Below are 14,469 nucleotides of genomic sequence, written 5' to 3'. Positions count from 1 at the left end.
AACTACAAAGTGATTTTCAGGATCACTAGTTCACAGCAGGACTGAGACTAGGAGGCCAGCATGACTTACAGTCCTGGGTTCATCCCACTACAAGATCCTAGCTATGTGACTTTCCCCCTCTAAATCATAATTACAGTGAAACCGAGATAAGATTTTTTTCAATCTTAGAATGCTGTCTCAACACTATCCTCTGAATTCCTAAAAGCTGAAAACAAGGAAGAGTTTCTACACTCATTTGTTGTCCTAGAAGTTATTTTGAATTCTTCACATCCTCTTGAGCACTCTGTGGCCTAATAGTTCCTAGAGTCGTGGTCCAAGATGTCATTCAATGACGTGTCAGCACCACAGGACCCTGAGTACCTGAGAAGAAGCCAGCCAGCCTTGGGCTTGCTCACAAGAACTTCACAGTGAAGCTTCGAGCCTGATGCTAATTTCCAAGTATTTCACACATGAATCCAGTCCTTACTGAGCATTTCTAACAATGCAAAGTTGCTGAAAAAAGATGAGAATAAAGACTACAAAGAAAGGAGAAAAAAGAAATGCCCTTTGAACATAAGCAACAGTGGCTGTGAAACAAAAATCCCTGGAAGATGCTGTGGGGGGTCTCCAGGAAAACCTGGGCAACAGTGCCCTGAAGCCAAACTTGAAAACAAGGCCTGATATTTTCCAGTAGAGCAAGAAAACATTCCGCTCAAATGAAAAAAAAAAAAAAAAAGACATTATGCCAGACACATTAAACAACCCCCCCCCAAAAAAAAACCTACTACTTCAAAGCATATTTCTTAAAGAGCTGGCATCAACTGCAAATCGTGGAAAGATTAGCTTTATCAGACACCCTGGGATTTACAAATGGCTCATTCCGATTTACAATTACTATCTGACAGGGCAGCTGGATTTATTCGCATTCAAGTCAAGGCCGGTATTCCAAATGGAACGAGCCAGCTGTAGGGGTGCCTTGAGTATGACTCGGGCACCAGGGCTCTTGTGAAAATGAGGACCATGGTTAAGTGTGAGGAATTAAAGGCTTTTTAACACCCCCTTCCAATGAGCCATATGTCACTGGCTGCTTTTGTCACAAGACATCTTGGCCCCCTCGGATGGGGCAGAGCAAACGTGGGTCTCCCGGCAGCAGAAAGGAGTGACTCAGTGTAAACACTCTAAGACAATCGGCCTCTTCTCGTCTGTTCCCTAATACACAAAACTGAACCATGTGCACGAGGCTCCCACAGAGCTCTCAGCCAGGTACTTGTAGTTTGACGAAATAAAGAAGTGGTCCCTGCCCCGCAGGAGGCCTACATATTGTTAAAATAAATGGATATAAAAGGTCCTTTGTACCAGTGGGGTAAGACTGCTTTAAGTCTTTCTTTGTATGTTTAAGACAGCCGATCAGCTACTTATTTTAAGCTTTAGCTTCCTCGTTGGTAAACAGGGAAGGACACCTTTTCCCTGGTCAACCTAGAAGACCTGCCAGACAGTTAAATGAGGCCAGATAAGAAAAAGTGTGTGGGGAGGGCTGTACTTAAATGTTTTACTGTTTTACTACACGAGCAGACCTCCTATTTGAATACAGGAGACGAAGCTATTTGAAAGAAATGACGATAGTGGCAGAGATGGGGGAGAGGGCCTTACATTCTGAGCAGAGGAGGTTGGCGCTGGCCCCAGCACACAGCAATTACAAGTTCTTAAGGAGAGAAATGGTAAAGGACTAGAGAAATGGAAAGAGGCCGTTTTCCAGAGCCCACAGTCCATGTGGCTGCCCACTCAGGGCTCTGGAAATCCCAGGCCCCACGAAGCTGAAGGAAAGGAAGAGGAAATTTCCACCTCTCCCAAGTTCTTCTCTCCCAGTCTACAGAGAAGCCATGGGATGAATGTCCAGTCCTGTGGATGAAGCTCTGGGCAGTAACCACTGGTGCCCTCAGGCAAAGGCCCAAGAATGTCATGTCATCCCTCCCTCCTCTGCCATCCACAAGGCTTCTTATCCCCTCCCCCCCCAAAAAAACCCCTACCTGCTTTGTCCTCTGGAAAACCATGCCCCCTACATCCAAACCAACCAATGCCATCCCGATACACCATAAACAGGTGTCTTGAAACTGATCGCTCTCTTCCATGCTGCATCCCTCCAGGATCACCCACTAAGTGCAGTCCTACCCCTCTGCCCACTAATTTCGAAAGTATGTAGCTTTAACGGGAAGACGTTGATGTACTTTTCATTTCATATCAAATGATATATGAACAAGCACAAGATGAGGCAACAGTAATAGCCCCTTAGAGCAGCCCAGCATTAGATCTTATTTTTTCTAAGTGGCTTTACTGAGGCTTAAGTTGCATATCATAAAACTCACCCTTTTTGAGTACATGATTCAACAATTTTTTAGTTAATTTCGAGTTATGCAACCACCACCACAATCCAGTTTTAGAACATTTCCATCACCCCAGAAAGGTCCCTCGTGCCCACTTGTAGACAACCTCCTTCTCCACGCCTAGCCCCAAGAAGCCACTCATCTATATCTGTCTCTACAGATTTGCGTTTTCTAGACATGGACATGGAGTTATATGATGGTCAACGCTAAGTTTTAAACTCTGTAAGGACAGGCCGTAAGTAGAATGGTCGGTGGAGCCCGACTGCCTGAGTTCAACTCTCTGCTCTGCCATTTATCAGCTGTGACCTTGGATACCTTATTCAGTTTATCTGTGCCTCAGTTTCCTCATCAGCAAAGTGGGATAGCAACTCGACTTACCTCTTGGGGTTGTGAGACTGAACTGTTAGCATATACCTGGCCCATAACGAACACTCTCTAAATGTTGTCCATTCTTACCCTACATATTCTATACCTCATTTGACTCTCAAAATTCCAGTGGAAGGAGGCAGAGCAGATGTGAGTTCAATTTTACATATGGGAATCAGGGGTCAGGACATATGGCTAACAAGTGGCAATACTCAAATTACAACCCACTGCACGCTTCTCTATCTGCAATGCTTCCAAAATTAACCTTAATCCGCATCACGGGTCAGTCCTCTTCCATTCTGTGTCTAAGGACGCTGCCATTTTCTGGGGGATGACATGCTTCTACTTACCGAAGCTGGGACTGCAGCTTTCCTGCTTTGTTTATGAAGTCTTCCCAAACTGGATAGCTCCCCTACAATGAAACAAAGCCATCCGTCAGTAAGTCACACAGTGACAGACATCTGATTAAGAAAGGGACAGCACACCCAATTCCAATTACACAGGAGACAATCTGTATACGTTCTCTTCCTCTGCAGTCTGCGATCTGTTGCCTGGATTGGACATAAGTGTATTGGCTCAGAAAGGAGCTGAGAAAGTGCTCAGTCCCTGTGATCCTGTAAATACTACAGATACCAAGTGGAACCAGTCTGGCAGAATCTAACACATACAAGGATGCATCACTTTGAGTCAATAGATGGTGGCTCCCAATTCAAGATTGGCGGAACATTTAAGGCTCTACCGTGAACCACCTGATCACGGTTCTGGCTATTCGCAGCCTTATCCCCAAGAGGAGGGAACCAGAGTGCCCCAGGACAGGTGGCTCTTGGGAATCTAATAACTAGGCTGGGAAGTTACCTAATGATAGACGCCCAGTTGACTTGAACCCAGCATCTACACACAACATGGTTACAGGTGGTTCCCTAGCATGTCGCCGCTAACAGAGAACTTATCACCCTCCATGGCAGCCTACCTGTATCAGCCCTGTATGTCCACACAGCCCTAGTTCTAACCTTCTGGGGATCCACAGAATTAAACCCAATCCTCCTTCCACACGCAAAGTCTTTTCAAAGAACGGAAGATAACCAGCACATTCATCCACAGCCTTCCTTCTTTCAGCTCCCAAGTGCAATTTCATTTCTAGACAGGAGCCTGTTTTACATCCCCACAGAGTCTGGGGGACACTCCATCACATCCCTCTACTCTTCTAAGTACGGTGCTCAGACATGAACTCCAAACCGCAGGTGCAGTTCTGACTGGGGCAAACCAGAGTCAGGCCGACACCTCCCTGCACACAACACATGCAATTTATATTAAGATCACGCAGCCAACTGACTAAGAGTCGACGCAAAATAAACCCAGAGAAGAGGAAACCATAGTCAGAGGAGTGGTGTCTGGTATGGAATCATTTAAACACAGAACTGGGACTTAACACCTGAGGGGTTATGGTTGCAGGATAGAATGTAAATGTTATGAATCTTGACAAGGGAAAAACAACCTCTTGATTTTGTTATTAAGGAGAGAAGATGGAGAAACTAACAATGAAGTTAATCATCTCGCCTTTCATTACAGAAGCCCCATCAAAATAGTGAAAAAGGGCAACTGAGCTAAAACACAACGATTTCACCTTCCTCGTGGTGTTAATCATCTTTCTCTTCCTTAAGAGCAGAGTTTCTCAACCTTGTCGCTACTACGGATATTTTGGACCTGACTTCTTTTTTTTTTTTTTTTTTTGCTGGGGTTGGGAGGGGTGCTGGGGGAGATGCTGTCCCACGCACTGCGGGATGCTCGGCAGCATGCTGACCTCTGATCACCAGGTGTCAGTAATAATCACAGCTTCCACCAGGTGTGACAATATGTCCCCAGACACTGCCAGAAGTCTCCCAGGGGCAAAATCACCTCCATTTAAGAACCTCTGCTTTAGAGGAATGTCTGGGGAACTGATTTCTTCTGGAGAAGAATCAGTTATCTGAAGTTCAGCAATTTCTTCAGTATTACATCACTTCAGTTTCAATCCTTTGGTTAAATGAAAGTAAAATTATGTTGTTGTTGTTTGAATGTTTTGCTGTTTTAGTTATTGCCTGATTCTTCCACTGGGCTGGAAATTCTATAAATATTTTAAGCAACAAAATCTGTTCAGTTGGCCTTTAAATTCCTGACTTCTGGTACAATAGAAGCTGTCCTAGATAGAAGGTGCTCATTAAATATTTGTTTAATGAAAATTTATAGTAAACTTTTGGAATGATACAGAAAAAAAAAGAAAAGTAAACTTAAATATATTTTGATTTTGAAAATATCATGCACAGAACATTTGTTATAAACATGCCCATTTATACACTTCTCCAGTTATCAAGTCTATCTGAAAATGTGGGCAGAGATATCCGGAAAACTGTCTACCAAATATTATAATGGGTTATTGCTGGGAGCTCAGATTTGGACCAATGTGTTGTTTTCTTGTTTGTATTTTCCTGTATGGTCATACTTTTTTGGGTTTTGTTTTTGTTTTTTTTAAATAAGGGTCACTTATCATTTTTATAAAAACAGTAAAGTCATTACATCAAAAAAAATTTAGGATCAAATTAGAGGTTCTGGCAACAACAGCACCATGAATTTACAATCCATCCAAACCCTAAAGTCTGTTTCATGCGTGCTGCTAGATTGCATCCATCAGCTCTGCATTTGTGCAGCCGGGACCTGTCTGGCCCACCTGCAGGTCTCTAGATTTATTCCTCCGAGTGGAAATGTGCTCCCATGGGATCCTAAGCTACACCTGGCCAGGGATCCTATCTGACAGGCTCCTGGCAGAAGTCCTTTGGTAGGTACATCTGAGCTACTGACACCAATCCTCACGCACAGGTCTTGTCATCAGAATGCTAAACCACATAGCCTCCATCTCATCTTTGTGCCCCAGGCACATGGGCGAGGGAGGAAATCTTCAATCCAAGAGCTAACTTTATTTTATGTTGAATGAAACCTTGTGAGGACTCAGGCTCATTCCAGGCCCATCAAGACAATGTGGGGAATTTCAAGTACAGCACCTAATATATTTACCATTTTCGTATCAAGTCCAGGTATGAACACCCCTTCTACATCTACATTCAAGTAATCAGAGGCAAGGGTCGAGACCAGAGTCCCCTGGCTGGTCACTAGAGATCTCTGTCCAGATGGACATCAGTCAGCATTCTTAAGAGCTCAAGAGTTCAACAAGCCAATTACATTTCATCTGGCCATTCCTTCTCTTTCTGGTCTACAAGACAGTACGAGAAGCTTTAGGAAAAGCCTGAGGATGTTCAGAGACACTGACCATCAACTTCAAACCAAAAGTATCATCATCTCTCATCAACACTTAGGACTCGAGAGCTATGCCCTCCTCTCCCCAGCACTCACCACTCCCATCCAGGGAACCCTGGGGAAGGTCACTGAGATGATCTATAATACTTCTTAAGAAAAAGGTGAGGCAAATTCACTGAAAACATACCAGAATTGCAAAAAGCCTACGCTGGGAACACCGAGTCCTTAGTTCTAGCCAAAGCCCTGCCAGTAAATTATGGGGGGAAGTCACTTGACCTCTCAGGTCTGTTTCTTACAATGATAAACAATAGAAACGTATAACTTCATCACCATTATTGGACACTGACATCACGGAACATTGAAAGAATGCAGGGAAGGAATAAGGAACACAAACTCGGGAGGCCACCCTCCTGGATAGACTCTTAGCTCTCCCATCTGCAGTGTGACAGCAGGCAGGTCATCTGACCTCTGCAGGGGAAAATACCACTGTACAGGGTTGGTGCGAGGAAGAAAGAAGGTCAGACATCCAAGGTGCTCAGAGCAGTGCTGTGCAAGCAGCGTTCAATAACCTTTGATAGGACTGATGCCAGCGTCTGCAGGCTCCCAGGAATCTCACTCTGGATGTTGGGAGAGATGTTAAAACTCTCTAGGTCAGATGATTTGCCCAAGCTGGAATCTGTCATGCTTAGTCCTAAGCAAGTCCTAGTATTGGGTCCTAAGACCCAACTGTGTATATCACGGTTAGTTCACCATAGCTAACGCAGAAATGGAGCCAGGCAGTGGGGGGCACGGTGTCAACATCTCTGCTGCTCCCAAGTACATCCCAAGTACATGGCAGGTGGAAAGCTCAAACCCCAGATGAACGTGCCTGCAAATAACGGCGGCTCCAATCACTTAAAAAACTATTTCTCTGTCCCCACTTGAAGTCTAATTTCAGTCTTTACCAAATTAGCAACAAAAGGAGGGTCCCCTCTCCTGTTCGGGGTACAGCACCCAGCTCTCTGCCTATGAACGCCCACTCAGCCAGAAGAAGGCTGCCAACAGCATCTCTCTCCCGACTTAATAATATTTGACAGTCTATCAAAGGGTGTCAGGCCCACCTGTTTTAGGCAGTATATAATTTAATGGATTCTTTAAAAAAAATGAACTTCTAAGAACAGAAGACAAAAACCTCCTTGTGGAGAAATTTTTTTAAGTGTGTAAATGTTATTAAAATTTAAAGGCAAGGTGACGTTGGGTTGTTCCATTTTTTTTTTTTAAGTTTCTTTCAAGGGGGAAAAAAAGTTTCTACCCACCTGAAAGCAGTTTTACTACAAAAATTCAAAAGCTTAGAGGAAGTGAGAAAGTAGGAATACTAAAAGGTAACTGAGAGAAAAAGCCCTGGGTTGCTCTAGACGCCAAGGCTGGGTAAAGGAGAACAGACTCAAACCTCAAAAGAAATTTGCCAATCAAGACACTGTGTGCACAAGAATCCTTCCTGAAAGCAAGTCCAATGTGGTCCTTAATTTTCTAATCTGTGCTGCCCACCAAGAGGTCCCAGAAAGCTGTCTCCTGAGGCTATGCGTCTGGGGCGCTCCATTCACATTTGAGGAAACCCCCAGGAATGCACCCCTAGAGCTACAAGAAAGTCTCAACATAGACCCCACTGTGGAGTTCACCAGAGAACACAGAAACGTTCCACAGCTTTCCAGACAGACCAAAATCAAAGAAAATAAGACTCCCGCCGAGCACCTGGGTCAGCCAAGTCCAAAGTCACAGGCAAAGGGAAACGAGCCTCTCCTCCGTCCGGAACCCCTTGAGCTTCTTTGGGGAGGGCGACCAGGAGTTGGGTGAGACTAGAACTCAGATCACGCTGGGTTCTGAGAGAAAGGAAGAGATCCCAGTGCAGAATGCTGGCGTGTTTACAAGTGGGTGGAGGACTCTCTTCTTGGAGCCACAGGACCGTCCCCACCTCCTACAAGGAGAGGGACGGGGCTTCCCTGAAGACAGGGTCTAACTCTGCAGCCACCAGATGGGGTGCCCACCACCCACCACACTTAGAGGCTGTTCTCTAACCTCCAGGGGGACTCAGTCGTCTGGAAAACTCCTACTCAGCTGTCACCACCCAGCTCAAAGGTCACCTCTTCCAGAGCATTCTGGGCCCCCCTGCTTCCCCCACATCATGCAGTTTGCCATCTCCGAGCCTGAGTCTCCCCCACTCAACCATGAGCTCAAGGGCAGAAAAATGGAGGAAGGGAACAAAAGCCTTTCCAGGAAGAGGGATGGCTGTGTGAAGACAGGGAAGCAGAGAGGACACGAGTGGGCTCCTCCCAGGGACTGGAGTGGTGGATCTATGCTGGGAGAAGCAGGAGACAGAAGGATGAACAAGATGGCCAAGGGCAGCCTTCCAGGGCAAGGTGCGGAGCTCAGCAAAAATGGGGCAGCAGAGGAAGGCCGGGCAGCCTTCATCCAGATGACGAGTGACAAATCCCAAACCGGCAAAGTGACCAGAGAACATAGCTTCTGGGTCACAGACCTGATGGCAGCCTGGCCCCTTGGGCTGTGGGAGAGAATGAAGTCATTTTCTTATTTTTGAGGAAAAAGGCCCATCTGATCCCCGTCAACTCCCCAAGAGTGTGGCAGCCACCTAAGCAAATAAGCACACGGGCTGCCCTACCGACCCGCAAGGTTGAGCTCCGGAAATACCCCAAGTCCCTGTCTTCTTCGTCCACTTCCCCCACAGCCAGGAGGCCAGGCCGGCCACCTGCCTAACCCAAGTGCAGGATTCAGCCAGTGGTCGTTCTGGCTCGGGGTTCTGCTCTGCTGCGTTTTGTTTTAAACAGGCCTGGGGTGGCATCCCACACACAGAGCAGAAGAATAAACTGTGGGCAGCTCATCGGCTCGGCTGGTTCACGGTGCCCCATAAATAATGCAGCCGGTGGCTCTCCCAGCCCCACCCGCTGTGACAGCGGAACCTCGGGGGACAGCGCGGGGAATCAGACACCAGTGCTGCCACTCGGGGAGCACAGAGGAGCTGGGAGCCTTGGCCAGAGAAGGGGCAACGTGAGAGGTGCCGGAGACTGGAGAAGACTCAAAGGAGGAGGCAGAATTTGATTCAGCTGAGAAGGAAACAGGGCCTAGCAGGGACAGGCTAGAGGGAGTTGGGTTCTAGGCTCAAAGGTTCCAGACAGAAGCTGGCTCACCAGGGGTTGAGCTGATGATAACATAAGTCAGGGGTGTATGACTGGACAGGTCACCTCCCAAGCCCCTCTTTTCACCCTGACAAGCATCACCATGCTCTAAACAGTTGGAGGTGCCCAACACATAGACCAGCATCTCTCAAACGTTAACTCACATATCCATCACTTGGAGAGTCTTTGCAAAATGCAGGTTGAGTTCTTTGGTTGGCGGGGTAGGGGCTGGATGTCGCACATTTAGTCCGACTGACGTGAGGCTGCTGGTCCACATACCGCGCTCAGAGGAGAGCAGCCAGACACACACTCTTACTACATGTTCATAAAAACCTAACGAGGCAGGTGCTGCTATTATCTCACAGTGGAAGAAACCAAGGACCAGACAGTTTGCACTGCAGTGGTCGTGGCTGAAATTTGATCCCAGATCTACCTGACTTTGTGGCCCAAGTGCTACCCTGATTCTGGGAAGTGAGAGCAGCAAGATGCACAGACCCAGCCTCCCAGCCCAGCTCCAAGGCTGCAGAAAGCCACTCAGTAGGCAAGCCGGGCCTTGCTTTATATTTGGGTTCGGCAGGAGCCCAGACAAAGTAGAGTGGGAAGCAAGGGTCCCCCAACCACATAACCCCCAATAACAACCACAGATGCCCTGGGCGAGCTATGATGTCACCCTAGAAATGGCCAGGAACCTCATCCATGTGAAAAAGAAAACACGAAACACAAAACAAAGAAAAGCCCTTTGGCAGAAAAGGTCTGCTAGAAATGCACTAGATATGTTCACAAGTCACCATCATTAGTGGTGTGATTATGGCGAATTCTGTCACATCTTCAGGTTTCCTGTGGGTACTAGAATGGATCTGCTTTTACCAGGAGATCAGAGAGCCTGCCTGGAGCTTCTCTACAGGCTGCTGCCACGGCCACCCCTGCCACCAGGTCCCTCCTCTGGGTGAGTGTGAGGCACGCAGCCCACAGCATCCTTCCCCTTGTTCTTCCAGGGACATTACTCCGTGAGCTCGGGCTTCAGGGAAATGAAAAGCAAAGCTCAAGAGAAAGCTTCTGACCAAGGCAGGAGAGCCTCTGGACTCCCTGTTTCTTTAAGTACAAGTCAGGAACTTGTAGCTTCCAGAAATGGGTGCCCATCACAGCTTTGTCCCCAACCCATCCTGCAAGATGAAGGGCTCCCAAGATCCTCAGATGAAAGGCGCTGTATAAGCCCATCCATCACAAAAACCATTCCTGGGCTTTTATTTTCTGATTGGGGCTCGCCTAATCCACTAATTATCCCTGTCCGTCAAGTGGATGACAGCCTTGCAGATAATCAGTTGTTGCCTCCTCACACGCCCACCCTCGTCCACTTACCCAAGTTCATCAGCAATAAATATGCCTGTGAAAAGGACCTCACAGTTCCACGCACACTTCGTGTGTGCTTCCACCTTCCACGAAACCCTGTCCACAGAACTCCACAAGCCCCAAGTCCCACCAGGCTGCTAGGAACGACACCCAGGTGGGCATCACCAAAAAGGGCTGTGCTTGTCACTTCTATAGTCATTGTCCTTTTTTAGTGTCTTCCCACTAAATGTCATTCTCTTTGCCTGGATAGGGGACCCTGATAGGTAGCTACATCCAGCATCTAAAAGGAGCAGTGTGGTCTGGTGGGTAAGAACACAGCTCTGGAGTCAAGACTGCCCAACTTCAGATCTTCTCACTAGGGACCTAAGTTATTCAGTCACTGGATGCCACCCTGTCTTCATCTGTAAATGACGCCCATGGTAGTCCTCACCTCAAAGGACGGTAATGAGAGTGACAGAATCCAAGAGCAAAGAAGGGTGACTAGCACTTAGAACTCCAGAAATGCCGACAATGTCTGTTTGAATGAGTCAGCGTTCAAGGTCAGCCACCATGCCTCAAACAGTTAATGAGTACCTACTATGCACCAGTACCCGGTGGGGCCTAAAAAGAAGCCAAAGTGTTGAGGAATGCTGCCATGTAAGCCACCGATCCCAAAGCCTTCGGAGGGTACCACACTCCAGATATAAAGTACTGGAAGGTGGGGTTGGTGCAAATTTCCGGAGGAGGACAGTGATGCCTCACCGAGGTCTTAAAGGACAAAAGGAAATTTTTCTGGGTAAAGAGGAAGGAAAGAAAGAAGGAAAGGAGGAAACATTCTCTGCAAAAGAAAGAGAATTAGCAAAGGAAAGGAAGTATAGATCATGCTACGTTTAGACATGGGAGTCATTTCATTCACCTGGAACACATCCCAGGAAGGTGTGATTTGGGGGGGTGGGGAGGGGGCAGGGCAAAGTGGGGAGATCCTACTCCACGAGCTGCAGAGGGGGCTCTGGGTGGCTCAGGGTGGCCTAAGAGCCATCCCCACTTCTACTCACTCATGGTATACTCCCCGCCCGACCTCCCAGAGACCCACCACCAGGGAATGTTTACTAAAACAAGGTAATATGCCACATCCCTCTGAGGCATTGCATGCTGTGGCCCCAGCAATTTCTCAGTCCTGATGCTCTAGTCCTGCTCGTTTAGAAGTAATCCCTGGTGATAAGCAGTCGCACGTGGAAATGTGAACTGACGTAACATTTTCCAAAAGGCATTTGGCAATGGGTTTCAAAAGCCTTGAAAGTATGTACTTTGACCCAGGATAAATCCTTCTGGGGAAACCATCAATGTAACTCAATGTGTAGCTACAAGGATATATTCATTACAGTGCTGCTTATAATTAGGGAAAAACTGGACACGGCCGAATCATGAATCAGTATGGAACTGGCTCCCACCTCAGGGTCTTTGCACATGTACTTCCCTCACCTAAAACATTCACTATTTCTCTGATATCCACATACTTCATAAGCTGTTGTGCAAATATCACCTCTGTGAGGCCTCCTCTAACCACCCTATTTAAAAACAGCAACATTGGTCCTGATTTTTTCCCGCTGCACACACTCCTTCTAATATACAACACGATTGACTTATTCAGTGTGTCTGTCCCAGACCCCTACCCCATCTCCACGAGAATGTAAGTTCTGAGAGGGCAGAGATCTGTGTCCATTTTATTTACTGCTGTGTCTCCAGTACTTAACACAGAACGTGGCACACATGTCCTCAAATATGTGTCGACTAAATGAATTAACCACAGACAAACAATGGACCACTACACAGCCACAAAAACTGACATGGCTTATAATTACATGCACGCAAAGCGTAGGTGAAAAGCTAAGTGAAAAAAGAAATGTCTGGAATGGCACAGGCCACAAGAGCCTTCATCAAAAATGTGTGTCTCTAACCCACTTTGCAATCAAATGGTTATGGGTGACTTATTTTTTACTTACCTGAAGTTTTAGTTTTTCCTCCAACAACTTTCTATTACTTGCATAATCTTGGAGAAGTAATCCCTCATGAAATGCTCTCAAAACATTTGCTAATGCTTTATGCTAAATGTAGGGGAAAACTTCCTCCTTGGTGATTTAATTAGGGTGTCCCTAATTAAGGCCGGCACAACATCAAAGAGGCCAGGTTCCAGGGGACCCCTGCCCCAGGTCTACTTCTGATTGCGACGACCTCCATCCCCCAGCAGCGGCTCACGGAGCCTCCCAGAGCTCTGATGCCAAGGGCTTGGCTATCAGGCTAGCTCCTCCTGGCCCTGCTCCCCGCTCCTTGCTTCCTATTGGGGTGCCTCATCCAATTATCCAGGCCCCAGATCACATCCTGCTGGAGAGCTGGCTTTGAAGGTTCAGTAAACAATCACTTCAAAACAAAGAGCGACCATTAAACCAAACTCAAAGACTTCCTTAATGGCCTCATGCTCAGCTGCCAGAGCTGCCAGATGGGCGGGAGCTAGCCGGGCCTCAGAAGTGAAACTGAGGTCTCCCTGGGAACTAATCTCCAAGCATTTCCAGCCTCCTACCTCACGCAGCCCCCCTTCCTGTCATGCACGCCATCGTGTGGGCTGCAGAGCCGTTACCTGGGTGACCCTGGCGAGGGGGTGTCCCCAGCAAAACAAACATATGGCATGTGGTTGTCACCTCGGACGACCGAGTCAGACCCCTCGGAAACACACCCCCATGCGCCACCCCCCAGACTTCCTTCTGCTGATGGGGTGATCACATCTACCGCCTAACAATTTCATGTCATTGGCTGGTCTGAGTCCTCTTTAAATAGAGGGAAGTCCCCGGAGCTTCTTGAAGCAGCTCAGAGAAGATTTTTAGGCTAGAACAATTTACAGCTGTAACAATCATCAAAGCGATCGATGAAATACACCCATTACAGAATCTGAAACGGAAACCCTAAGATGCTGTGAGAGGTAGCCCAGCACTGTGGATAAGGACACAGACTCTGGAGCCAGACTGCCTGGGCTCAAATCCCAAATCCCAGCTGCGCCTCTCCTTAGTGGGATGATGGGGGCAACTGGCTTAATCTCCCTGTACCGGTTTGCCCACCTGTAAAATGGGCATGGTAACAGTGACTACCTCACTGGGTTGTTGAGAGGATTAAGAGCCTTTATTTGCAAAGCACTAGAATAATGCCTGCTGGTACCATACAAATGTTAAGTAAGTGCAGTAAAACTCAATTCTCAGTTTGGGTGTCACCTGTCCCCAAAGCCTCCCCCGATTCCATCGTCTTACTCCAAATGAGAATCATAGGCCTTCCCCAGTCCCCTCAAAACCTTGTCCTGACATCTACCACGGTGCAGGTCACACTGATTTCTGGGTACTTGTCTGCTCCTCCTCTAGACTAAACAACTTTCGGTCAAGGGCACAGGTGTATCACCAACCCCCGGAGTGCCTGGCACAGAGCAGGCATGGCACCATGTTTGTTGAATACGTGTAATGTGCCCCTCAAATGATTTACACGCTGAAAGTTGAAAAGCATTTCACTCTTGTCTCTACTGCATTATCAAAGTGAAGATCCAGGTTTCTTGTATTTTCTGAGACATCTGAGTGCTGCTGTCAGCAGGATACTCTGCTGAAAATTACCGGGGGTGGCGCAGACAGATGCACAAGAGCATTGTATTTAGCATTCATTTCGTGCAAAGCCCTTTCCCTTTTAATCCTCGGCCACTTCAAGAGAAAATTATTACTCCCCCCACTTTACAGATAAGAAAATCAAGGCTCAGGGAACAAGAATAACTTGCCCAGAATAAGAGAGCTAGAAGTGGCAGAGCCAGGCTTCAAAGCCCAAGGGCAACCACCTAAGGCAGAATGTAATACATAACAGGTAGGATCAAAACAGACTGTGAAAAAGGCCCAGGGGTCTCTGACTTGGTGGACAGCGGAGGGACCAGA

General features: G+C 47.3%; 1 protein-coding gene across 12 annotated transcripts in view; it reads right to left on the bottom strand.

Moving 5' to 3' along the window:
- Nucleotides 1-14,469, bottom strand: part of MTSS1 (MTSS I-BAR domain containing 1) — a 152,250-nt gene that overhangs the window by 128,375 nt on the left and 9,406 nt on the right. For all 12 annotated transcript variants that reach the window (XM_031439593.2, XM_064476853.1, XM_064476854.1 and 9 more), the window contains exon 2: nt 3,077-3,138. In XM_031439593.2, the coding sequence (XP_031295453.1) occupies nt 3,077-3,138 (62 nt within the window). The remainder of the gene's footprint in view (nt 1-3,076; nt 3,139-14,469) is intronic.

The sequence above is a fragment of the Camelus dromedarius genome, chromosome 20, assembly GCF_036321535.1.
Source record: "Camelus dromedarius isolate mCamDro1 chromosome 20, mCamDro1.pat, whole genome shotgun sequence".
Taxonomy (NCBI): domain Eukaryota; kingdom Metazoa; phylum Chordata; class Mammalia; order Artiodactyla; family Camelidae; genus Camelus; species Camelus dromedarius.
Note: the sequence above shows the minus strand (reverse complement) of the source record. Positions and strands in the feature narration are given on the sequence as shown.